Below are 24,636 nucleotides of genomic sequence, written 5' to 3'. Positions count from 1 at the left end.
TGCCAGAGGTGAAGCAAAAGCAGCGTACTGGTGAGGAGTCGGCGTTTGCTGTTAGGCGTTGTTTCCGATGTGGGTCTTCAGCGCATCTAAAACGACAATGTACGGAGTTGGTCAAGTCTCAGTTGCCGGTGCAGGAGCAGAGACGAGATCAGCAGCAGCAGCAGCAGCAGCGTAAAAAGAAATTCTTCAAACAAAAACAGTCGGCTCAGCTGGTGACCGCCAAGGTCAAGATTGCTGATGAGAAACAAGCGGTCTGGGTGGTCGATTCTGGAGCGTCTCGGCACATCGTGAATTCAGATGAATTGTTTGTTTCCAAGAACTCAGCACAGCGCAGCCAGGTGGCTCTAGCAGACGGAAGTACTTCCGAAGTGATTTCGGGGGGTGCAGTTTTTGTTCCTTGTCTTCGTGAATGCCTGCAAAATGTACTTTGTGTGCCGTCATTAAGGAGCAATCTGATGTCTGTAGATTGTTTGCTAAAAGCTGGGTTTAAAGTGTATTTTGAAGGAGACAGTTGCATTATTAAGAAGGCTGGTGAGATTTTAGGCACTGCTAAGTCAGAGGGAGGCTTGTTTTGGCTTAAAGCAGGATCTCAAGTTGCAGCAGTAGTCAGCAAATCTCAGCCTGCAGTGAATAACAAAGCTATACATGACAACTGTGTGCACTTATTGCATAGGAAAATGGGGCATGCTTGCTGGAAAAGTGTACTAAAAATGTCTGAATTGGCTGATGGGGGTAATTTAAAGAGTTGTAACAAGTACCTTGATTGTAATGTTTGCAAAAAGGTTAAAACCCACAGAGTCTCTTACCCCAGAAGTGACAGAATTAGTGAGTCACCGCTACAGCTGGTTCACATGGACGTAAGTGGTCCATTTGCTGTAAGCAGGGGTGGATCGCGCTTTTCACTAACAATTGTGGATGACGCCACGCGTTACTCCTGGGTTTTTCCCATGAAAAATAAGGGTGACGTGTTCACTAAGTTTAAAGGCTGGGTGGCATCTGTGGAAAGATTTCTGTCTGTTAAACTCAAAAGGATTCAGACGGACAGAGGTGGCGAATTTATGTCAAATGCCTTTAAAGATTGGTTACAAAAACGTGGCATTGGGCATAGAAAAACAAACGTTTTTTCCCCAGAGGAGAATGGCGTTGCAGAGCGAAAAAACAGATCTTTACAAGATATGATGTTTGCCATGCTTGATGATGCTGATTTGCCCATGTCTTATTGGGGGGAGAGCATGCTCACCGCATGTTATCTCCAAAATAGGCTCTTCCATCAAACAATAGGTACAACCCCGTACTTTAAATTGTTTCAGAAAAAACCCAAAATTGACCATTTGCATGTGTTTGGATCAAAAGCCTGGGTATTAATTCCGAAACAAATGAGAAAGAAGGGAGATCCTAAGACCAAACAGTTAGTGTTTGTGGGTTACCAGGAGCTGGGAAAAGGTTTCCGCTTTGCTGAAGGGACAAATGGCATTGTGATCTCCAGGAATGCCAGTTTTTGTGAACATAGTGGCTGGGAGAGACTACATGCCAATACTGAGGTTTGGTTTGAACCTTCCCAGGAGCTTTATGACTCTGAAGGTAGACACAGAGAATCAGAGTCTGAGGGGGAGGAAAGTTCAGATAAGAGCTCTCAAGAAAGTGGAGTTAGCCAGAGACCAGTTGCTAAGCAACAAAAGAGAGGTCGTAGTTCTGAGGAGGAAAGTGGGTCAGAAGAAAAATTTTCTCCCAGAAGATCTAAAAGACAAAACAAAGGAGTGCCTCCAGTGCGTTTTTCCCCAGATACTGCAAATGTGTTTAGTGTAAGTGCAGAACCCAAGAGTTTTCAGGAGGTGTTAAAGTTACCAAAAGAGGAGGCAGAGCTCTGGAAACAGGCAATGGAGGAAGAGATGTCCTCTCTGAATGAGCACAAGGTTTTTACACCAGTAGCAGCGCCTGAGGGGGCAAAGATTGTAGGCTGCAGGTGGGTGTACAAACTTAAACCTCTGGTGACAGGAGAGTACAAATACAAAGCTCGTTTAGTGGCTCAAGGATATTCTCAGAGGCCTGGAAAAGATTATGATGAAACTTTTTCCCCTACTGCTAAGGGGGACAGTGTAAGGCTGATTTTAACGCTTGGAGCAAAGAGAAAACTCCTGTTAAACCATTTTGATATCCAGACTGCATATTTACATGCATCAATATCAGAAGACCTGTATCTAGCCGAACCGCCTGGTTATGAGACAGGTTCCAATAGAGTGTTAAAATTAAACAAAGCTCTATACGGTCTCAAACAGGCTGCAAGATCTTGGAACAAATGTTTCCATGAGGCCTTAGTGTCATTTGGTTTCAAGCAGAGTACAGCTGACAATTGTGTTTATGTACGTGGTACAGGCAGTGATCAAGAGTTTTGTCTGATTTATGTAGATGATGTATTGTATGCCTGCAAAACAGATAAACAAACTAAAAGGTTTGCCAAGCAATTGTCCAGTAAGTTCAAAGTGAAAGACTTAGGCCCGGTTAGGACATATCTAGGGTTTGAAGTGTGCTGGGCCCAAGATGGCAGCTGCCTAATTAGTCAGCAGAACAAAGTTAAACAACTACTGACTACATACAGGATGCAGGATTGCAAAGGGGCAGCGGTGCCTATGGATCCAGGTTTCATAAAAACACTTCATATAGATGAGAGTCCTGAATTTGAACATCCTGATGTATATCACTCTGTAATTGGAAGTTTATTGTATCTAGCACAGTGGTCCAGACCTGATATTAGCTATGCAGTAGGCATATTAAGTAGATTGGTCTCAAAACCCACACTAAATGCCTGGAAAGGGGTAAAACAAGTTCTGAGGTATCTCAAACAGACAATTGGCTATATGTTACAATTAAATTCTTCAGAGGATGAAATGTTGAGTTGCTACTGTGATAGTGACTGGGGAAATTTGCCAGATAGAAAATCTGTCACAGGACTAGTCATAATGGTCGGTGGAGCTTTAATCAGCTGGCGGTCACGCAAGCAAGACGTTGTAAGTGTGTCATCAACGGAATCAGAGTACGCCGCATTGAGTGAATTGTGCAACGAGGTGATTTATTTCAAGCATTTGATGGCAGATTTAAATGTAAATTGTGGAGAACCAGTACAAGTTTACATTGATAATCAAGCTTGTATAACCTTAAGTAAAACAGAGGGTTTCAGATCACGTTCCAAACATATCTCTGTAAAATACCAAAATGTACGTTGCTGTGTACAAGACAATGTAATCACCTGTACTTATGTGTCAAGTGAAGAAAATGTAGCAGATGTATTAACTAAACCATTGGCAAAGGTAAAGAACAAGCGAATGTGCAAGGGTTTAGGTTTGCTGGAAAAATAATCTCCTACATAGGTGTATTTGGAGTTAATTGTTCAGCAGAATCTGTGAGGGGGTGTTCAGTTTCTGTTAATTGGTTCTCGTGGGAAACTTGCAGATTCTAGCTTCACCAATTAACTCAAGCTGGTGTCAATTTACTCTTGGCAGAAAGCCCAGGTCTGCTTGACCTAGAAACTACTCACTCTGATTGGCTAACGACCAGCACTCAACTCTGTTATCAAGGGATTGTTAGCTCAGTTTGGTTTGAGGTGTGTTAGGAGTTAGAAGTGCTGTGTATGGTTTTGAGAGAGAGAAAGAGAGGATTTATTTTGCTTTTATTTGTATGCAGAAACTCTGCTGGTTTTATTTTTCCTTTTAATAAATCCTGTAAATAGTTATTCTGAGTCTAGCTGACTAGTCATTACCACCTCAACTAGCTTCTTCGCTGTGCAGGAAAACTCTGCTACGTTTGGGCTAAAGCCAGTAGGGCTATGCCTGACACTTCAAAGTTCCATGAGTTCTCACCCTGGGCCAGCAGGGGGATACTGTAGATAGTTTTCACTCAGGTCCACGTCAGTTATTTTAGGCGGGAAACCCTGGGTTGTTGTTGCTACAATGTTGACAGCCGGCTGCCTATAAAAGCAGGCCGGCTGAGCTGTTTGCGGTTCAGTTCTGTTCCAGCTTACAAAATAAAGAGCTGCTTTGGAGAAATCGCTGTGTCGTCTGCCATGTCTACCCACTATTCAACAGGTTCGATCCCCGTATGAGACAGCTGCATATTACTGTATTGCAGGGGGTTGGACTAAATGATCATCAGCCTCACTTCCAACCCTACAGTTCTATGATTGTGTTATGTATTTTGTGTTTTTATACTGTAAACCGCCCTGGGGTCTTTGGAAAAGGGCAGTATATAAATTTAATAAATGGCAATACATAATTATTAGTACGGGCCCCCTTTGGCCTGATCCAGCCCCACTGGGCTCTCCTGATGTTCTTCTGCAATGAAAGCCATTGCAGCATGGTGGCAACTCGCTCCCCTCGGGAGAGATGAAGTTGCCTTGAAATGGAGGAACAGAGTCGAGAAGAACCCCCTTGGTGCACAGCCGGCAGGAACCTGTCCTCCATCCCAACGGGTCACTGGAACTCTGCCACCGATGCAACGAGGTGTTAGTAATGAACTGCGCAGCACAGCTAATTATAACAACATTAACTCGGGAGTGCCATAATTGCCAGCCAAGAGCTCCTTCGCTTCGGAGATTGGGGCATGTTGCCTGTTTGTTTGTTTTTAGCAGGATGTGACCCTGCGTGTCATTTCCATCCTCCTTGATGAGGGTCTTTACCTCGCCTCTCCTCCCCCTCCCCAAATTGCCAACCTTTCCAGCACGTTGAATCCGAGTGGCTCATCTTGTCCAATCTGCGTTTCTTATTCAACCATCCTTTGATCTCCCCCATCTCTGGATGTGTTCATCCCACGGAATGATTTTATGATTGCATCCGCCTTGGAAGCCGAGAGGAGAAGGGGATGGGGTGGTGGGGCTGGTTGGAAGCTCTTAATGGCTTTTTAAAGGCTTTGGGGGGGAAGAGTTCAACACCCACTAAATGGAGCAATAAAGCCTTCTCGGCTCTGCAACGAGACATGCTCCGATTCCGGCAAACCAGCTCCCTTCTTCCTGCCTTCCTTCCCCAGAATCTCATCTCCGCCTTCATCTGGTGGATTAATTGGCCACAGCCAGAGATGCCTGGATCAACCCAACATATTTAAATCAGATACAGTGGCTGATTTGCATCCCATGGAGCTGGGAGCAGGGACCGAAAAAACGCCAGCTGTTTTGAAAACCTCACAGGCCTTGCCAAAAAGAAGGGGAAGGGATAAACAGGAGTTGTATTTTAGCTGCAAAAGGCTTGAGACACACAAGGGTACACCAGCTTTCCTGGTGCGGCTGTTGAATGAGGTGCTGTGATGTCACAAAATGTGCTTGCAGACATTCTGGCTGCTTGGGGAGAGAATGCCCATGGCAGCCTGACGACAAATGCACTTTTTCAGTGCATTCTTCCATAAAGCATTGATTTCCCCCCACATGCATCTTTTCTCTAACAAAATCATAAAATCATAGAATCACAGTGTTCCGATTTTTCCAGCCGCTTCAGGAGAATCGTCTTGGGCCAGTTTGCTGTGGAAAGAAGACGGAACGAAATTCTCTAGCCCATCCTCAGCTGTGGCTCAGATTCAAAGGAGTAACTTTCAAAGTAGCTTAAGTAACACACACCATCCACAGCTCTGAGTTTGCAAGGCTGACTTAGAGTGGGCGGGGGTGTGCAAGAGGCTGTCTAGCGACGGGTGTTGCTTTGATCTGACAACTTATTGAGATCAGACTTCCAAAGGGAGAAAGAGAGAAAGGCTGTAGCTCAGTAGGAAAGCGTACGATTTGCATGAAGAACACTTGAAATTTCAATCACTGGTAGTGCCTCTTCAGTGAAAGACTTATTGGGGGGGATGAGGACACACACCCCTTTGCCTTTGGTCCTCAGATGTTGTTGGACTTCATCCCCCATCATCCCCAACTAGCTTAAGCAATCATACAGGGATGACGGCAGTTGCAACTCAATAATAGCTAGGGCACCGAAGCTGGAAGGATAGACAATTTCAGATGTCCGGGAGCCGACAAGGAGAACAGGTTGTTCACAGATCAGTGAAACACCGGCTAACTTATAGTTTGTTTCTTTATTAAGGAATCAAGAACAGAGAACACACTGAGACGTCTAAGGGTTGCTCCTGTCTAGATGAAGCAGTGGCCCAGCCTGGCTTGTAGCTCTCCCTTCACTCCCTACCCCTCTGTGTCAAGCCCCTCCCTCTGTCTACGGCAAGCCCCAAGGGACCCTCTCTGTTTCTGCCTGGCTTTCTGCTCGCTAACATGCAATAGATGCCTTTTTCTGGGAGTGAGGGGGGACTTGCAGGCTGTCAGCAGAGAAGCTGTTTATGTGGCTCTGTGGTGGAGCTGCAAAGTCTCTGTGGTGGAGCTGCCTGTTTCCTCCTCTTCATCATCCTCCAAGCTCACAGCCTCCCCTCCTTTGAGTGTGACCAGTTTCCCACCACCAGGAGGCAGGATCCAAATACTCTCCCTTCTGCTTTCCTAGGGAGGATCTTGGTCAGGCAGCTTCCACCACTCCTCCTCATCCAGCCAGTCCCTGACATCAGACTAGATAGACTTGGTCATTTGGCTTAATTTGAGGTCTTCAGGAAGGACAAAGCCCCCCTGACCTGACTCACAACCCATGGGGGAACCTGTGACCTTCCAAACACTCAACCTCAGCCAGCATCACCAATGGTGGAGGAGGAGGAGAGTTGTAGATGAAGAACATAAAGGATTAGAGGGCACAGGTTCCCCATCCCTGAATTAAATAAAAACAGAGTTGTGATGGGACAGAAGAGGCAAGTGGTGGTCTGGTTCAGGGATGGGGACCCCGTGGCCTTCCAGATGTAGCTGGACTCCTGACTTCCATCAGTCAGTGTGGTCACCAGTTGGGGATGATGGGAGTCAGAATCTAACAGCTTCCACAAGGCCACAGTTCTCCATGCCTGCATTGAAAGAAGGCAGAGCTAAGATGGTGCAGCTGGAGGCAGTAAAGCCAAGAGAATCTAGTTCAGGTATGGGGGGCTTGTGGCCTTCCAGATGTTCCTGGAGTCCAACTCCCATCAGACCTAGCCAACATGGAAAAAGATCAGGGATGGTGGAAGCTGAAGTCCAGCAACATCTAAATAACTGCAGGTTCTCAATCCCAGCATTAAAATAAGACAAGTGTTATGATGGAAGCTGCTTGGGGCAATGAGAGCAAGTGATAGTCTGATTCAGGGATAAGGAACCTGTGCCTCCCTAAGAGTCACTGGACTCTGACACTCACCAGCATGGCCAACAGTTAGTGATATTGATGGGAATTGTGGTCCAATAACATTTGAGAGGGCACAGGTTCCCCATTCCATTTTTTTAAGTCTGAGGTCTCCAGTGCTAAAGCTGGCCTGTTCACAAAGGCCTGGTGGACTAATGGAATGGGAGTGGGGAGGGAGAGAGAATCCTGAGCTCCAAAACTTTTCAGCTGAAGCTCTGTTCCCCCACAAATGCTAGGTGGTTGGTTGCTGGTGGTTGGTCCTGCTGTGGTGAGCATCTGTCCCCATCCCTGATCCACCAGTGGCCTTGGTTCCTCCACCTCTTCCCCCTGTGCCTCTTCCCCCCTCCTTCCAATAACACAATTACTTACCCTTCTGAAGTGCTGTCAGTGTTGGTAAACTCCAGCTGCTAAACTGCATTACACAGATCTCTCCTTAAAACCTTCTGCAGTTTATTAATAGTTTATTGATCCCTGAGCCCCATCGCCAGTGAAAAAAAGAAGCCTCGTTCCAGCCCCCCCTGACATATCTCTCTCTCCCCCTCCCTCGGTTATCTGAATACTGACTACTAACCAGACAGCCGATCGATGGTACTCAATTCCCAGGGAAAAAAATGTTCTCCTGCCTACTTAATCCACTTTAGCAAGGAGGCAGCTCTGTGGGGAGGTAAGATTACAGGAGGGAGGCAGGAATAATGTCAAGTGAAGGCCAATGAAATTCATGGCTCAAGTTTTCAGCGATGGCCCACACAAGGGGAGGAAAGTGGAATGCCGTCTCCCCTTGGGGAAGCACCCCAAAAATACTTAGGAACGTATGACTCAGTGTGCATCAGCTGTGAAAAAGGGTTAAATCCCATGCTAGGGATTGTTAGAAAAGGAACTGTGGGTGAAACTACCAATATCATAATGGCATTACAAATCTATGGTGCGACCCCCGTTGGGAATATTATGTCCAGCTCTGGATAAAAGGTAAAGGTAAAGGGACCCCTGACCATTAGGTCCAGTCGTGGATGACTCTGGGGTTGCGGTGCTCATCTCGCTTTATTGGCTGAGGGAGCCGGCGTACAGTTTCTGGGTCATGTGGCCAGCATGACTAAGCCGCTTCTGGCGAACCAGAGCAGCGCACGGAAATGCCGTTTACCTTCCCGCCAGAGTGGTACCTATTTATCTACTTGCACTTTGACGTTCTTTCGAACTGCTAGGTTGGCAGGAGCTGGGACCGAGCAACGGGAGCTCACCCCGTCACAGTGCCTCACCTCAAAAAGGATATCGCAGAGTTGGGGGGGGTTGGAAAAGGGCATCCAAAAGGATCAGGGGGTGGAGGAAAGGTTGCAGCATTTGGGACGTTTTAGTTCAGAAAAAAGGTCAGTAAGAGGGGATGTGATAGATAAATTCATAAATAAATTGATGGCTACTAGCCACAATGGCTGGAGGCAGCTATGCCTCTGAATCCCAGTTGCTGGAAAGCACAGGAGGTGGAAAGAGAGCTCTTGTGCTTGAATCTGCTTAAGGGCTTCCCAGAATGGGCATTTGGTTGGTGTGAGAGCTGGATGTTGGACTAAATGGACTAAATGGGCCATTGGCCTGATCCAGCAAGCTCTTCTCAAGTTCTTATGAAAAGTTCTGCAGATCTGACCAAAGGCCCATCTAGTCCAGCATCGTGTTTTCATGCCAACTGTGGTGTACAGTCTAAAAATGCTATGGTTAAGACCTTGGAAGGTGGTGGACTCTCCTTCATCGTCTACACCAACTGGCATCAGCCCTCCAGATCTTCAAGCAGGAGACATTCCCAGTCTGACCTGAGGACTGGACCTGGGGGACCTTCTACATGCAACACAGATGCTCTACCCGGGGCCATATCCCTTCATTATCAAGGTACCGGTGCTTTTCAAGCTCTACACCCTGGCCAACACCTTCTCCCTCCTCCTCTTTCTCCGTTCTCTCTCCCAGTTCTGCCCAATATATTTCTCCTTAGCCCTCTCTCACCCTGTGCCAAGAAAGCCACCAGTTCCCTCTTCTTGTGAGGTTGTAATTGGAGTTCTGCATCTGCCCTCCTGAAACCTTGGCCTCCCCAGTGTGCCAGCATCCTTTGATTAACTCATAATATCAGGGGCCCACCAGAAGCCCGATCCCATCAATCTGACTTTTTCCAACCAAGGAGCCCTTCATGATTGCTGTCCGTGGAGGCTCGTTCTTTAGCTCCCGTTCCAAATTGGACTCTGCGACAAGGTAGGGACACTTTGATTTTCTGTTGCTCTCCCCCTGATGGCCTTCTCTGGCCCCCCCACTACCTCTTCCCCTCCCCTCTCTTCAGACCCGTTTTTAATTTAAAGTTATGTCACATGATGAATTTAATACTGGAGCAGAGAAGTGTCAGGCGCCAGAGCATCGAGGTGAAGAGAGATCAATGCTTCTCTCAGCTTAACCCCTGCTCCCAACTTCCACAGAGAATTCTCTTGCATCCAAGAGTTTGCCCTAATTTCTCGCTCTCTCTTCTGTTTGCATTCAGAAGCCTGCAAGAGAGTTTCTTTCTCTGTCTCTCTCTTTTGCAAATGTTACTTGGCGAAACAGTTGCAGGTGGAGGTGGAGACGAAGAAGGGCCATGGGGGAAGAAAAGTTTGTGTCTCGTGGGGGGGGGGACTTTCGTGTTGCATGCAGAAGGTCCCGGGTTCAATCCACAACAACATTTCCCTGCAGGGCTGGGAACATCTCTTGCCTGAAATCCTGGAAAGCTGATGCCAGTCTGTGTAGAGAACAGCAAGCTGTTGGCTGGGGTGGAGAGCTTGAAAATTGTGCACTGATACCTTGACAATGAAGACAATCCAATCCACTTTCTGGCTTACTGCAATCATGATATCATGAGCACAGCTGGGGGGGGGGGAGGCAAGAGCAACTCTTGTGTTCACATCCTAAGACATTGTTGTTGTCGTTTAGTCGTGTCCGACTCTTCATGACCCCATGGACCACAGCACGCCAGGCACTCCTGTCTTCCACTGCCTCCTGCAGTTTGGTTAAATTCATGCTGGTAGCTTCGAGAACACTGTCCCACCATCTCGTCCTCTGCCGTCCCCTTCTCCTTGTGCCCTCTGTCTTTCCCAACATCAGGGTCTTTTCCAGGGAGTCTTCTCTTCTCATGAGGTGGCCAAAGTATTGGAGTCTCAGCTTCACGATCTGTCCTTCCAGTGAGCACTCAGGTCTTATTTCCTTCAGAATGGATAGGTTTGATCTTTTTGCAGTCCATGGGACTCTCAAGAGTCTCCTCCAGCACCATAATTCTAAAGCATCAATTCTTCGGCGATCAGCCTTCTTTATGGTCCAGCTCTCACTTCCATACATCACTACTGGGGAAACCATAGCTTTCACTATACGGACCTTTGTTTTTTAATTTTTTTTATTCAAAATTATAACAAGACATATTATCCACAAACATATCATCCTTGTTCCCCCCCCCCATTTTTCCTCCCACCCCCCTCCCCCACAAAACCCACCCACCACCACCCCACCCCCCGACTTCCCTCAGTTGCAGTCTTTGGTTTCTCTAAGAATGCTGTTTTCTTCATGTTACAAAGTTGTATAGATCCTCAAACTATTTAGCTGATTATTATCAATAAAAAGTTTGTGACTGTTTATTCACTATATGGACCTTTGTTGGCAAGGTGATGTCTCTGCTTTTTAAGATGCTGTCTAGGTTTTTCATTGCTTTCCTCCCAAGAAGCAGGTGTCTTCCGCGACTGCTGTCACCATCTGCAGTGATCCTGGAGCCCAAGAAAGTAAAATCTCTCACTGCCTCCATTTCTTCCCCTTCTATTTGCCAGGAGGTGATGGGACCAGTGGCCATTATCTTCGTTTTTTTGATGTTGAGCTTCAGACCTTATTTTGCGCTCTCCTCTTTCACCCTCATTAAAAGGTTCTTTAATTCCTCCTTACCTTCTGCCATCAAGGTTGTGTCATCTGCATATCTGAGGTTGTTACACTGTAGAATTAGCCGCTGCTTTACTGGGGCTGTGCATTGGATGCAAGCTTTCGGCTTCAACCGAGTCAGGTACATGCAGCTGCAGATCACTTCTAGTCGAGTCGGATTGGTCCAGTGTGATCTGTGACTGTCACTGAGTGTGGCATCAGGCAAGAGGGAGAAGCAGGCAGGATGCAAAAATGGCCGAGATCTTCAGGACTAAGTGTGCATCTTCCCAGGAGAAGCTAGACCTAAGCCATGTCTCTCCTTCCTGCCTGACATCTCAACATGCAGGATTAGTACCTCTGCTCAACAGTTGTTGAGCGGAGGCATTGATCCTGCAGGGTGCGGGTGCCCCTTTGCGAGCAACTCCTCCTGCTTAGCAACTGCTCCCTTGTGCTCAGAGAAGCCACTCTGAGCAACAACCAGCACCCCTAACATTTAAGAGGAATTTTGAGAATTTAAATACCCCTTTAAAAAGCCAGGGACGTGTGTGGTGCTGTGGTCTAAACCACAGAGCCTAGGACTTGCCAATCAGAAGGTCGGCGGTTCGAATCCCCACGACGGGGTGAGCTCTCGTTGCTCGGTCCCTAGCAGTTCAAAAGCACGTCAAAGTGCAAGTAGATAAATAGGTACCACTCAGGTGAGAAGGTAAACGGCATTTCTGTGCGCTGCTCTGGTTCGCCAGAAGCGGCCTAGTCATGCTGGCCACATGACCCGGAAGCTGTACGCCGGCTTCCTCGGCCAACCCCAGAGTCAGCAACAACTGGACCTAACGGTCAGGGGTCCCTTTACCTTTACCTTAAAAAGCCAAAAATCCAGCCCTGCACCCAACTTGTTTCAGGGATGGATCTGAGGTAGGGTGGGTGAACCCCAGGGGTGGCACAGGGTAAATCACCCTCCTCTGGGGACCACAGGGCAGATCAGAAGGTCCATGCATAGCCGTATAATTTGCACTGTCTCTTCTCACCTTTGTTTTTCTCTCTTCTTTGTAATTCCAGGCTCCCTGAAGTCCGTATCTCAGACAATGGCCCCTATGAGTGCCACGTGGGGATTTACGACAGAGCAACGCGTGAGAAAGTGGTGCTAGCATCTGGAAACATCTTCCTCAACGTGATGTGTAAGTGCTGAACCCTCTTCTTAACAACTCACTAGACACACTATTTATAGGATCGTAGAACTGTAGAGTTGAGAGGGTTATCTCGTCCGCCGCCCGGCAATGCAGGAATCACAGCTTAAGCACCCACAGCAGATGTTCACCCAACATCTGCTTAAAAACCTCCAAGGAAGGAGAGCCCACCACCTTCCAAGGGAGACCACCCCACTGTTGAACAACCCTTACCCTCCTAAAGTTCTTCCAAATATTTAGTTGTAATCTCCTTTCTTGTCATTTGAATCTACTGGCTTGGGTCCCACCCTCTGGAGCAGGAGAAAACATGCTTGCTCCATCTTCCATGGACCAGCCCTTCAGATGCTTGAACATGGCTCTCCTATTACTTCTCCATTGTCTCAGGCAGAATAGAGAGATGCTATTACTTCCCTTGATCTGGACACGAGACTTCTGTTGACTCAGACTAGAATTGCATTTGCTGTTTGGTTTATAGTAATAATAATTTAATAATTTATTATTTATACCCCGCCCATCTGGCTGAGTTTCCCCAGCCACTCTGTGCAGCTGCCAATCGAGTGTTAAAAACAATACAGCATTAAATATTAAAAACTTCCTTCAGAAATATATATGTTTAGTTTCTGCTGCTGCTGAATCACACTGTTGACTTGTGTTCGGCTTGTGGTGTACTAAGAACTTGTAGATCCTTTTCGCATGCACCGCTGTCAAGCCCAGGGGGTTCCTCCATCCTACATCTGTGCATCTGGCTATTCCTGCCTAAGCACAGAACCTTACGCTTGTCCCTACTGAAATCCATTTTGTTAGTTTTGGCCCAGCTCTCAAACCTCTTAAAGTCACCTTCCAGCTTCTCAATACCCTCCTGGAACCATGGCATGGCCAGAACAGGACTCCAGGCAGGACGGAGTGGTGCCGTGACTTCCCTTAATCTGGCAACTACAGGCAGCTATATATGAAACGGCAATGCCTTCCTACAGTTAACCTCCCTGTTAATGGTGCCAGTGCACCGTGCCACGGGTGCAAACATAATGTTAAAAATAAACATAAGTTCGCCACAGAAGCACACACCACAATACAAACACCAGCTGTTCCTTGCAGCCCTGATCCAGACCTTGTACCACAGGGAGGCTGCCGGATGGTGATGGAGTCAGCAGGTTCTGTTGTCTGTAGCCAAGAGGCCGAGCCTCCATCTTTGTCGCTTGCTCCAAGCGTGTGTGTGTGTGTTTGTGTGTGTGTGTGTGTGTGTGTGTGTGTGCTATTTCGGGGAGGAGGAGGACGGGTGGGTGAGCGAGATCTGTGCCAGAGAGCAGCATGGAACAGATGTTGCGATTTATATTTACTGAGCGTGGCTCCGTTTGCAGCGGAGGAACCCGGAGTTGACAAATGAGCTTCTCTGTCATTGGAGGGGGGGGGAGGCTGCGCTCAGCACCAGCTGCTACCACGTTTCGTGCAGTTGCCTGTCTGTTGAAATCTTCTCAGGCCTGGAACGGTGCAGCAGGCATGTCCTACCGCCTCTCCCCCTCCCTTCCCTCTCTTCGAATCAGCAACCCTTATAACGAGGGACATTAAAAAAAAAAAAAAATCCTACGTGAAGATCAGTCAAGGACGAAAGACCTGGAAATAAGGAACACAAGCAGAGCCCTGTTGTTGTTGTTGTTGTTGTTGTTGTTGTTTAGTGGTTTAGCCATGTCCGACTCTTCGTGACCCCCTGGACCAGAGCACGCCAGGCACTCCTGTCTTCCACTGCCTCCCGCAGTTTGGTCAAACTCATGTTTGTATCTTTGAGAACACTGTCCAACCATCTCGTCTTCTGTCGTCCCCTTCTCCTTGTGCCCTCCATCTTCCCCAACATCAGGGTCTTTTCCAGGGAGTCTTCTCTTCTCATGAGGTGGCCAAAGTATTGGAGCCTCAGCTTCAGGATCTGTCCTTCCAGTGAGCACTCAGGGCTGATTTCCTCCAGAATGGATAGGTTTGATCCTCTTGCAGTCCACGGGACTCTCAAGAGTCTCCTCCAGCACCCTAATTCAAAACCATCCATTCTTCGGCGATCAGCCTTCTTTATGGTCCAGCTCTCACTTCCATACATCACTACTGGGAAAACCATAGCTTTAACTATACAGACCTTTGTTGGCAAGGTGATTCTCTGCTTTTTAAGATGCTGTCTAGGTTTGTCATTGTAGGATCAGGCAAAAGACCTATCTAATTAGGTATCTTGTTTCCTATAGTAGCCATTCAAGTGGCTCCATGAAGGCCATGGGCCAGGCAGGAGAACCACAGACCTCCCTCCCCACTCAGTTAAACATAAGAACAAGATCATCATCATCATTTTTTATTTGTATGCCGCCTTTCCACAGTTAAAAAAAAAATGCTGAAGGCGGCTTACAGCATAACAAGATTTACATAATTACAAAAGTCATAAACATTAAATAAACCACATCAAAAAAATACACAACCTAATGGGAAACGATTTCCACATAAATCAAAATCTAAAACTAAGAATACAGCATTAATATCACAGCTTAAAATGACAAACCTTATTTTTCGCTCCATAAGGCGCACCTGACCATAAGACGCACCTAGTTTTCAGAGGAGGAAAGGGGGAAAGCCCCGTTTTGGGGGGATCAGCTCACAGTTGTGCAGCTTCTTTTGCAAAGGGGAAAAGCCCCCTTTTTTGAGGATCAGCTCAAAGTTGTTGAGCTTACTTTGCAAAGGGGAAAAATCCTGTTTTTATGGGGTTCAACTCACAGTTCTGCAGCTTCTTTAGGAAAGGAAAGGGAGCCGTTTCTACAGTTTCCAGACAGATAATCTAATCAGCCAGTCACATGGTGCTGGGGAAACAAACAGCCTCCACCTGCAGAACATTCAGCAATGGAGACCTGGGCAAGGGGCCGGACTGGAAAGGGAGCCAGCGATCGACCACACATTCATTCCATAAGACGCACAAACATTTCCCCTTCCTTTTTAGGAGGAAAAAAGTGTGTCTTATGGAGCGAAAAATACGGTAGGTAAAAAATAACAGCAATTTAAACACAAAACAAAAACTAAACTAAATGGAACCCTCTCTGCCCAGCAGCGGCGGCGGCGGCAGTCCTTTATAGAGCCCATCAGGCCCCGCCCTGGGCCAGGTGGTGAGTGGCAGGACTGGGGCCCTCAGGCGCTGAGCAGGGGAGTCCTCCTGGCCTTGTCCAACATCCTGCTTTCACAGCAGCCAATCAGATGCTTGTGGAAAGCCCCAAAGTGACACCTGGAGGGCTGTGCCATGGTCATGGGGATGGGATCTGTGGTCTGGGGCCACAATGGATTGAATGGGACGCTCTCTCATGGCACAAGAACTCATGGCCATCCAATAAAGATGAATATGGAAAGATTCAGGAGAGATAAAAGGAAGGACCTAGTGGATTCACCTAGTTCAACTGTGGAACTCACTCCAGTGGGAGGCAGTGATGGCCACCGACCGAGGTGGCTTTAAAAGAGGATTAGACAAATTAATGTTTACCAGCTCCATCTGGTACGCAGGCTGAGACCCTATCTGCCCTCGGACTGTCTCGCCAGAGTGGTGCATGCTCTGGTTATCTCCCACTTGGACTATGTGGGGCTACCTTTGAAGGTGACCCAGAAACTACAACTAATCCAGAATGTGGCAGCTAGACTGGTGACTGGGAACGGCCGCCGAGACCACATAACACCAGTCTTGAAAGACCTACACTGGCTCCCAGTACGTTTCCGAGCACAATTCAAAGTGTTGGTGCTGACCTTTAAAGCCCTAAACGGCCTCGGTCCAGTATACCTGAAGGAGCGTCTCCACCCCCATCGTTCTGCCCGGACACTGAGGTCCAGCACGAAGGGCTTTCTGGTGGTTCCCTCACTGTGAGAAGCCAAGTCACAGGGAACCAGGCAGAGGGCCTTCTCGGTAGTGGTGCCCGCCCTGTGGAATGCCCTTCTACCAGATGTCAAAGAGAACAACAACTACCAGACTTTTAGACGAGATCTGAAGGCAGCCCTGTTTGGGGAAGCTTTTAATGTTTGATGCATTACAGTGGTGCCCCGCAAGACGAATGCCTCGCAAGACAAAAAACTCGCTAGACGAAAGGGTTTTTGGTTTTTTGAGTTGCTTCGCAAGACGATTTTCCCTATGGGCTTGCTTCGCAAGATGGAAACGTCTTGCAAGTTTGTTTCCTTTTTCTTAACACCATTAATACAGTTGCGACTTGACTTCGAGGAGCAACTCATAGAACGCGGTGTGGTAGCCTTTTTTGAGGTTTTTGAAGACTTTGCTGATTTTTGAAGCTTTTCCAAAACTTTCCCGACACTGTGCTTCGCAAGACGAAAAAAATCGCAAGACGACAAAACTTGTGGAACGAATTAATTTCGTCTTGCGAGGCACCACTGTACTGTATTTTAATATTGTGTTGGAAGCTGCCCAGAGTGACTGGGGAAACCCAGCCAGATGGGCGGGGTATAAATAATAAATTATTATTATTATTATTATTATTATTATTATTATTATTATTACTACTACTACTACTACTACTACTACTACTACTACTAATGGAGGAGAAGAGGGCTATTGATGGCTACTAGCCACAGCGGCTGTGCTCTGCTTCCACAATTGAAGGCAGCAATGCTTCTGAACATCATTTGCTGGAGACCACAGGTGAGGAGAGAGAGGGCTCTTGTGCTTGAATCTTGCATGTACTGTAGGCTTCTCATTGGGGCATCTGGTTGGCCACTGTGAGAACAGGATGCTGGACTAGATCGGCCCTTGGCCTGATCCACCCAGCTCTTCTTATGTCCTTTTTTTAATGTTTATTTATGCGTTTTCGATTTTAAAGTTTCTTCTTGTGTTCTTAAGTCCCAGGTTTACCAGCCTCCCCATCTGAGAGGGTTGTGTAGGGGAGGTGGGGGGGTTTGGGGGTAGGAGGAGGAGAGGAGGACTAGCTCATAGATTGTATGTAATTGTGGTGATGTGGGGTGCATCCCAAGCCCTGGGCTTTCAAATATGAAATCAGCTTCTTAAGGAGCATTTTCTCTCGAGCGGATGACCCTTCCGTTTCTCGAGGTCTTTAAGAAAAGCCCAGTGCAGTGCGCAGCGGTATCCATGGCGACCAGCCGCCGGGCTAAACACTCTTTCTCTTCCACCACACACCCCCCCCCCACCTAACCCTTCTGTTGTTCTCTTCTTCCCATTGTAGTAATTATATCTCTGGTCAGAGTCTTCTGATAGTTACTTACTAGCTGGGAAAACATCACTCTCCTTCATTGGTCTGTAATATTTAATGGTGGCTGTGCCTCAGGCCTCAGATCTCTCATGGGCGTACTTAAGGAGATGGCTGTGAATATAGTGTCCCCACCCCCATCTAGGTTCAGAGAGGAGCACCCCACCCCAACCCATCCCAAGGCAATTTCAAGAGTTTCAGGACCACGGAGAGCTCAGAGTGAGCCTGTTGCTCTGACTGGGAGTGAACTGAGCTCATTGGAGAAAAAGGAGGGATATGCATGCAATATGGCTAGACAGACAGACAGACAGATATAGATTAACTTTCAGATGGCATTCAGAAGCACTCCTGCTTACCCATACTGAAAAATCTTGCTGCTGGCACCCCCCTGATCTTTGGATGGAAGGATGTTTTTCACTGTAATTGCTTTTAGAATATTTCTTAATTGAAAATGCTTTTAGATGTTTTCAGTTGTGTGATTGTCTTTGGAATGTTTTGGCTGTTTTGCAACGTTTCAGCTTTGTTTTTAAATTGTGTAACCGCTTGCCACCGTAGGCTCCTTGGGAAGGACAGGGTATAATTCCTATCATCATTATCATCATCGTCATTAATAGGCAGGATTTGCTTTGATGTTTTCTTTAGGCAAAAACCGGCTGTGCACCTACGAGACATGCAGCACCTTTCCACAGTAAAACTGTGCTACTTTTGCTGTTAACTTAAAAAAATAAAAAGGCTTGTGACAGCTTTAAAGATTAACTAATTCATTGCAGCATAAGCTTTTCACAGGCCAGAACCCCCATCATCAGATGCATTTTTTTAAAAAATAATAATAATTAACAGAGTGACCAAGAGGTGGTGGAACTCAGGAGCTACAACCTGTGACATTTCCATGCAAAGCCCAAATGTATACAACAGCGGGAGTGTTGCAAGAATGTGTTATTGTTAATTGCCTGCTGTGGCAAAGGATCACAAAGCTTATCTTGTACGCATTTGAGCCTTGCATGGAAATGCCAAAGGCTGTACCTGTTATATTGCATCTCTTTTGACCCTAGGATTTAAACTCTCTTTACTAGTGGGGGGCAGGAGAGAGAGAGAGAGAGAGAGAGTTAGTTTGCAGGCTCCCCATAGGCATCAGGGCTGGATTAGAGGAGCCTATGGTCTGATCCAGCTGCAGGGAGAAAGTGGGCATAGAATAGTTTAGACAAAAGGATGTTGTGGTTTCGTCGTTTAGTCGTGTCCGACTCTTTGTGACCTCATGGACCAGAGCACACCAGGCACTTCTGTCTTGCACTGCCTCCCGCAGTTTAGTCAAACTCATGCTGGTAGCTTCGAGAACACTATCCAAGCTCGTCCTCTGTCGTCCCCTTCTCCTTGTGCCCTCCATCTTTCCCAGCATCAGGGTCTTTTCCAGGGAGTCTTCTCTTCTCATGAGGTGGCCAAAGTATTGGAGCCTCAGCTTCAGGATCTGTCCTTCCAGGGAGCACTCAGGGCTGATTTCCTCCAGAATGGATAGGTTTGATCTTCTTGCAGTCCATGGGACTCTCAAGAGTCTCCTGCAGCACCATAGCATCAATTCTTTGGCGATCTGCCTCCTTTATGGTCCAGCTCTCACTTCCACACATCACTACTGGGAAAACCATAGCTTTAACTATATGGAAAAGGATAGAGAAAGCTTTTCTCTCTCTCTCTTCCCAACACTACAACATATCCAATGAAGCTGAATGTTGGAAGATTCAGGACAGATAAAATTATGCACTTGGCACAGTGCATAATTGAACTTTGGAACTCCTTCCCACAGGAGGCAGGGTTACGTGCCCACTTAGATGGCCTTAAAAGAGCTTGAGGCAAATTCAAGGAAGATATGGCTATCAATGGCTAATAGCCATGATGGTGAGGGCCGGCCCACCCATTAGACAAGATGAGGCAACAACCTTGGGTTGCAGGAACCACAGGGAAAGCAGATCCCAATGTAGATATTTATTCCCCCACCCCCTTGTTCCTGATGTAGATCTTACTCCACCATTTTGCAGTTCGCCTCAGGTATCAAAATATATTGGACCGGCCCTGATGGTGGCTAGGCTCTCTCTCCACCGTTGGAGGCAGCAGTGCTTCCGAATCCCAGTTGCTGGAGACCACAGGTGGGCTAGATGAGTCATTGGCCAGGTCCAACATGTTCTTCTTGTGGTTTCCTAGGTAGCAGTGTGGGAGGGCAGTTTCCTTCATGCCCTGCTTATGGGCTTCCTGGAGCCACCTGATTGGCTACTGTGAGAACAGCAGGCTGGACCAGAGGGGCCTTTTGTCCAATCCAGCTGCAGAGCTCTTATTTTGAGTAAAGACGTGGGAGGTTAGGAGCAAATTCCAGATTTTGGGGTTCATAGTTAAGGAGGAACTCTGTGTTTGATGTAGAAGTTTGTGGGGTGCTGCAAAATGCAGGGTTTTCACTGCTAAATGCTGCCAAAAAAAAAAAACCCTGCAAAATTTTGGCACAGGTTTGGAGGAAATTCCAAATTTTGTGGTTCGTAGTTAAGTTGTCCGATGCAGCTCGGCTGTTTCCTTCATGCTCTGCCTGCCTGACCTTGCCTTAAAACACCAGGGCTGCCTGATCCTGAGCCAAACCAAAGGTATTGTCAGGAATGAGCCAGCTCCAAGCGAAGGTTTGCAGCCAACTGTCAACTGCAGAAAGCAATATCAAAAGCAACACGATGGCCAGACCCTGGTTCGAAAAGCATTATAAGAAGGTTTTGGAACAAAGTCCCAATTGTAAAGTTTGCAATTCATTAGTAGATAAAGTGCGCAACGAATTATTAGCAATTAACATTTCCTCCTTGTTCAGGAGGAACTGCCCCTTCGAAAATCCCCTCTACCAAGTGCTGCACCTGTCTGTGTGGGAGGGGATGTAAGAAGACGTGTTGGTCTCCGACGTCTGACTGGGATGATAAACTAGATTGATGAGTGGACCTGCTGCCAGTAAGAGGGTGGGACTGATGGGACGGTAACCGTGATTCATTGAAGGACTTCCAGAGACTTCAGTTTGTTAGTTTTGAATTATTCCATAAATTTTTCACATTGAAATTGTTTCTGGCCATCGTGTTGCTTTTGATATTGCTGACTCATATTTTGCAACACAGGGGTTGGTTTGTTTACTAACTGCAGAAAGCAGCCAAGAACAGAGAGGCTTAGCTGTTAGGTAGGCAGGGCCATCTTAAGCATATCCGGCGCTGTGGTGCAAAGATCCCTCCTATGCCCCCCCTTTCCCAGAGTTGTCGGCCTTTTTAAGGGGGGGACCCCAAAGTTGTTGACATTTTTTAAGGAAAGGTTCCCCAGAGTTGTTGACTTTTTTTAAGGGAGCTGACACCACACTTACTCATTATCTCTAACAAGCCCTTAGAACAAAATGAAATGAAAAGGCAGAAGAAAATATAATGAAAGTCCTCAATTCCAAAGCAAGACTCAGCAGTTCTTCTAATTCATCCTCATGATTCAAATCACCACATATCAAAAAGTTAAAGCAATCACCAGTTTGTTGTTCTTTAAATAAATTGATGAAGACACAGAGAATGAAGTTCCCGGCCAATTTGTGTTTAAGTACAAAGCTGACGTTTTTAAATATTGGTGTGTGTGTGTGTGTGTGTGTGTGTGTGTGTAAAGCAGTGACATCTTGAACCTAAAAAGGATCCAAAACTTGGGTCACAAAGGCTGCAGCCCTAACCGCACTTACCTGAGAGTAAGCCCTGCTGAATCTAATAGGACCTTAAAACCCGCCCCCGTCTTTAAAGGACTTTTTGTTGGTGTTTGTTTGTTTTTAACCACTAACTAACTGCATGGAGATCATGCTCTCGAGTCCATCCTTACCTCCGAACTGAGTCCTAATGATAGTGTGCCCCCCCAGCTTTCCCCTCCCATCTGAATGAATCCCTCCTCCACCTTTTTCCTCGACAGAAGGGGTGGGGGCGATGTTCTTGGTGCCCCTCCCTCCCTCCCCGTCCTCCCTGCCCTCTGTGCTGGGCAGCTTGAGGCTCACTTGCCGCACGGGCTTCCTCAGCAGTCACGCTACTGCAGCGGAGCGGGCAGGAGGGAGAAGGGCGTTGTGTAGCTTTGTGTGCCGCCACTGCTGCCTCCTCTTGCAGGCAGGAAGTGAGAGAGCGTGGCTGGCCATAGGAAAAGCCGCCGCCACCCAGCATGCCCTCGCAGCTGTTCCCTTTTGATCCTGCACTCCGGCTGCTGGGCGCCCCTGATGGGTGGGCACCTTGGCACAGGGTGCCACTAACCCTAATTAAATTTAAAAGGAGGATTTATTGCAAACACAAACAGATAGCTCCAGGCAGCTCTGACAAAACCTTCGGCATCATTACTCAAGATGACCCTTCTGAAGACTGCTTCCAGCGTCGACAGAAGATATTGAACTTACGACCCTTATGTTTCTGCAGGCAGGCGAGAGCTGGCAGCTGCAGACCTCGGCTCTTCCTGTTCTTGATGGGCAGGCTGATAAGGCAGTAGCTGAGAGCAGGCTAGAGCACAGCCAAAGCTCACAGGAAGCACAAATAGGAGCAAATAGATTCAGAGAGAACCTCTCAGAACAGGAAGAGGTTGGAGCTGATCCACCAAGTCCAAAGAGTTGGCGAATGGGAGGGCTGCTAGATTGGAAGCAAAACAAGAGATGTAAGCGTCGTAAGTTCAATATCTTCTGTAGAGGCCGGAAGGAGTCTTCAGAAGGGTCATCTTGAGTAATGATGCCGGAGGCTTTGTCAGATCCACCAGGAGCTATCTGTTTGTTTTTGCAATAAATCCTCCTTTTTAATTACCTACCCTTACTGTGTTATCAAGCTGGGAACCTGGACTCCTGACAGGTATTATCTAGCACAGCAGTATCTGCACTGACTAAAGGTGGCTCTGCCAGGGGCCCTCCCCCAGCCCTTCCTGGAACTATTGCCTGGTCCATGAATCCCTGTGAAATGTTTGCCTGTGGTGTGTGAGGCTCAGAGACTGTGCCTTGTAAATGAAGTGCACACTCTAGATATGCACAGAGGCATGGCCTTTGCATTGCTAGGATTTATAGCTCTGGAATTGAAAGCAAGGTTTAACCTGCCTTTACTCTGGGTAGAAACAAATGCCCCAATATGAACTCTGCCATTACAAATGTGGGGAGGGAGGGAGAGAGGGAGGAAAGTGGGTTGTTTGCTGTTTTGTATTATTGGGGGTCGGGAAGCAGGTGGGTCTTTTGCCAAGTAAGATGCATGTCTAAGGGGGCATTGGCTGTTTAAAACTAAGCCATGTACATGACCTTTAGAGATAAGAACAGGTCGCTGTCTCCCACATGGCTTCCTCAGTAAAAGTCTTCAACCTTGTCGAAAGACATGGCAATAAATGAGGTCACACTTTCCCCATGGGCGGCTGTCCTCCTCCTCAGAGGCATTTGAACCTACAAATCGGCCATAATAGAAGTGAAGATATATCGGGGGAGAACAGCCTGCCGTAACCTTTAGCGAAGTCTACTACAAGGAGCACATTCCGTCTCCGAGACAACAGTGTGTTCGCCTCTGCACACGGCGGGAAATAATTGGAGGTGTTATCTGGCCACAGGCAAATTTTGATGTGAGGCCGTACCCCTGACAAGCTGTCTGGCTGCATTTCTGGGGGCTTTTTCTTTGCATTTTGCCACTAGGAGCCGCTAAATGCCTGGCAGATGTGCTGCGCATGTGGCGCCTAGTGGTGGGAAACGAGCATTACAGTCTGCTGTTAGGTAAAGGGACCCCTGACTGTTAGGTCCAGTCGCAGACAACTCTGGGGTTGCGGCGCTCATCTCGCTTTACTGGCCAAGGGAGCCGGCATACAGTTTCCGGGTAATAAGAATAATAAGAATTTATTATTTGTACCCCGCCCATCTGGCTGGGTTTCCCCAGCCAGTCTAGGCGGCTTCCAACAAAGATTAAAAATACATTAAAATGTCACACATCAAAAACTTCCCTGAGCAGGGCTGCCTTCAGATGTCTTCTAAATGTCAGGTAGTTGTTTATCTCTTTGACATCTGATGGGATGGCATTCCACAGGGCGGGTGCCACAACCGATAAGGCCCTCTGCCTGGCTCCCTGTAGCTTTGCTTCTTGCAGTGAGGGAATCGCCAGAACGCCCTCGGCGCTGGACCTCAGTGTCTGGGCTGAACGATGGGGCTGGAGATGCTCCTTCAGATATACTGGACCGAGGCCGTATAGGGCTTTAAAGGTCAACACCAACACTTTGAATTGTGCCTGGAAACGTACTGGGAGCCAGAGTAGGTCTTTCAGGACCAGTGTTATGTGGTCTCAGCGGTCGCTCCCAGTTACCAGTCTAGCTGCCACATTCTGGATTAGTTGTAGTTTCCGGTGACCTTCAAAGGTAGCCCCACATACAGCACATTGCAGTAGTCCAAGCAGGAGATAACTAGAGCATGCACCACTCTGGTGAGACAGTCTACGGGCCAGCATGACAAAGCCACTTCTGGCGAACCAGAGCAGCGCACAGAAACGCCGTTTACCTTCCCGCCAGAGCGGTACCTATTTATCTACTTGCACTTTGACGTGCTTTTGAACTGCTAAGTTGGCAGGAGCAGGGACCGAGCCACGGCAGCTCACCCCGTTGCAGGGATTCGAACCGCCGACCTTCTGATCGGCAAGCCCTAGGCTCAGTGGTTTACACCACAGCGCCACCCGCATCCCTGTTTTACCACTCTATTCCACTCTATTACCTCAGATGCCACCTGGAGTCTGGGCACCACAATGTAAGAAGGATGTTGGCAAGCTGGAACATGCGCAGAGGAGGGTGACCAAGATGATCAAGGATATGGAAACCGAGCTAGATGAGGAATGGTTGAGGGAGCTGGGTATGTTTAGCCTGGAGAAGGGAAGGCTGAAGTGATGCAATAGCCATCTTCACATTGCCAAAAGCTATCAAAAAGAAGGCAGAGCCAGCTTGTTTTCTGCTGCTCCAGAGGGTAGGACACAAACCAATGAATTCAAATGACAAGGAAGGGGATTCCAACTCAACATCAGGAAGAATTTATGATGGTGAGAGCTGTTTGAGAGTAGAACAGACTCACTTAGAATCATACCTACGGGACCGCTTCTCCTGGTATGTCCCACAGAGGACCTTACAGTC

The 24,636-nt window shown here is 47.5% G+C and overlaps 1 protein-coding gene across 2 annotated transcripts in view; it reads left to right on the top strand.

The window, feature by feature from the left end:
• Positions 1-24,636, top strand: part of IGSF21 (immunoglobin superfamily member 21) — a 237,880-nt gene that overhangs the window by 171,520 nt on the left and 41,724 nt on the right. For both annotated transcript variants that reach the window (XM_083512699.1, XM_083512700.1), the window contains one exon: positions 12,165-12,283. In XM_083512699.1, the coding sequence (XP_083368825.1) occupies positions 12,165-12,283 (119 nt within the window). The remainder of the gene's footprint in view (positions 1-12,164; positions 12,284-24,636) is intronic.

The sequence above is a fragment of the Podarcis liolepis genome (genome assembly GCF_965112155.1).
Source record: "Podarcis liolepis genome assembly, chromosome: 7".
Lineage (NCBI taxonomy): Eukaryota > Metazoa > Chordata > Lepidosauria > Squamata > Lacertidae > Podarcis > Podarcis liolepis.
This window is presented reverse-complemented; position numbering and strand designations above follow the sequence as displayed.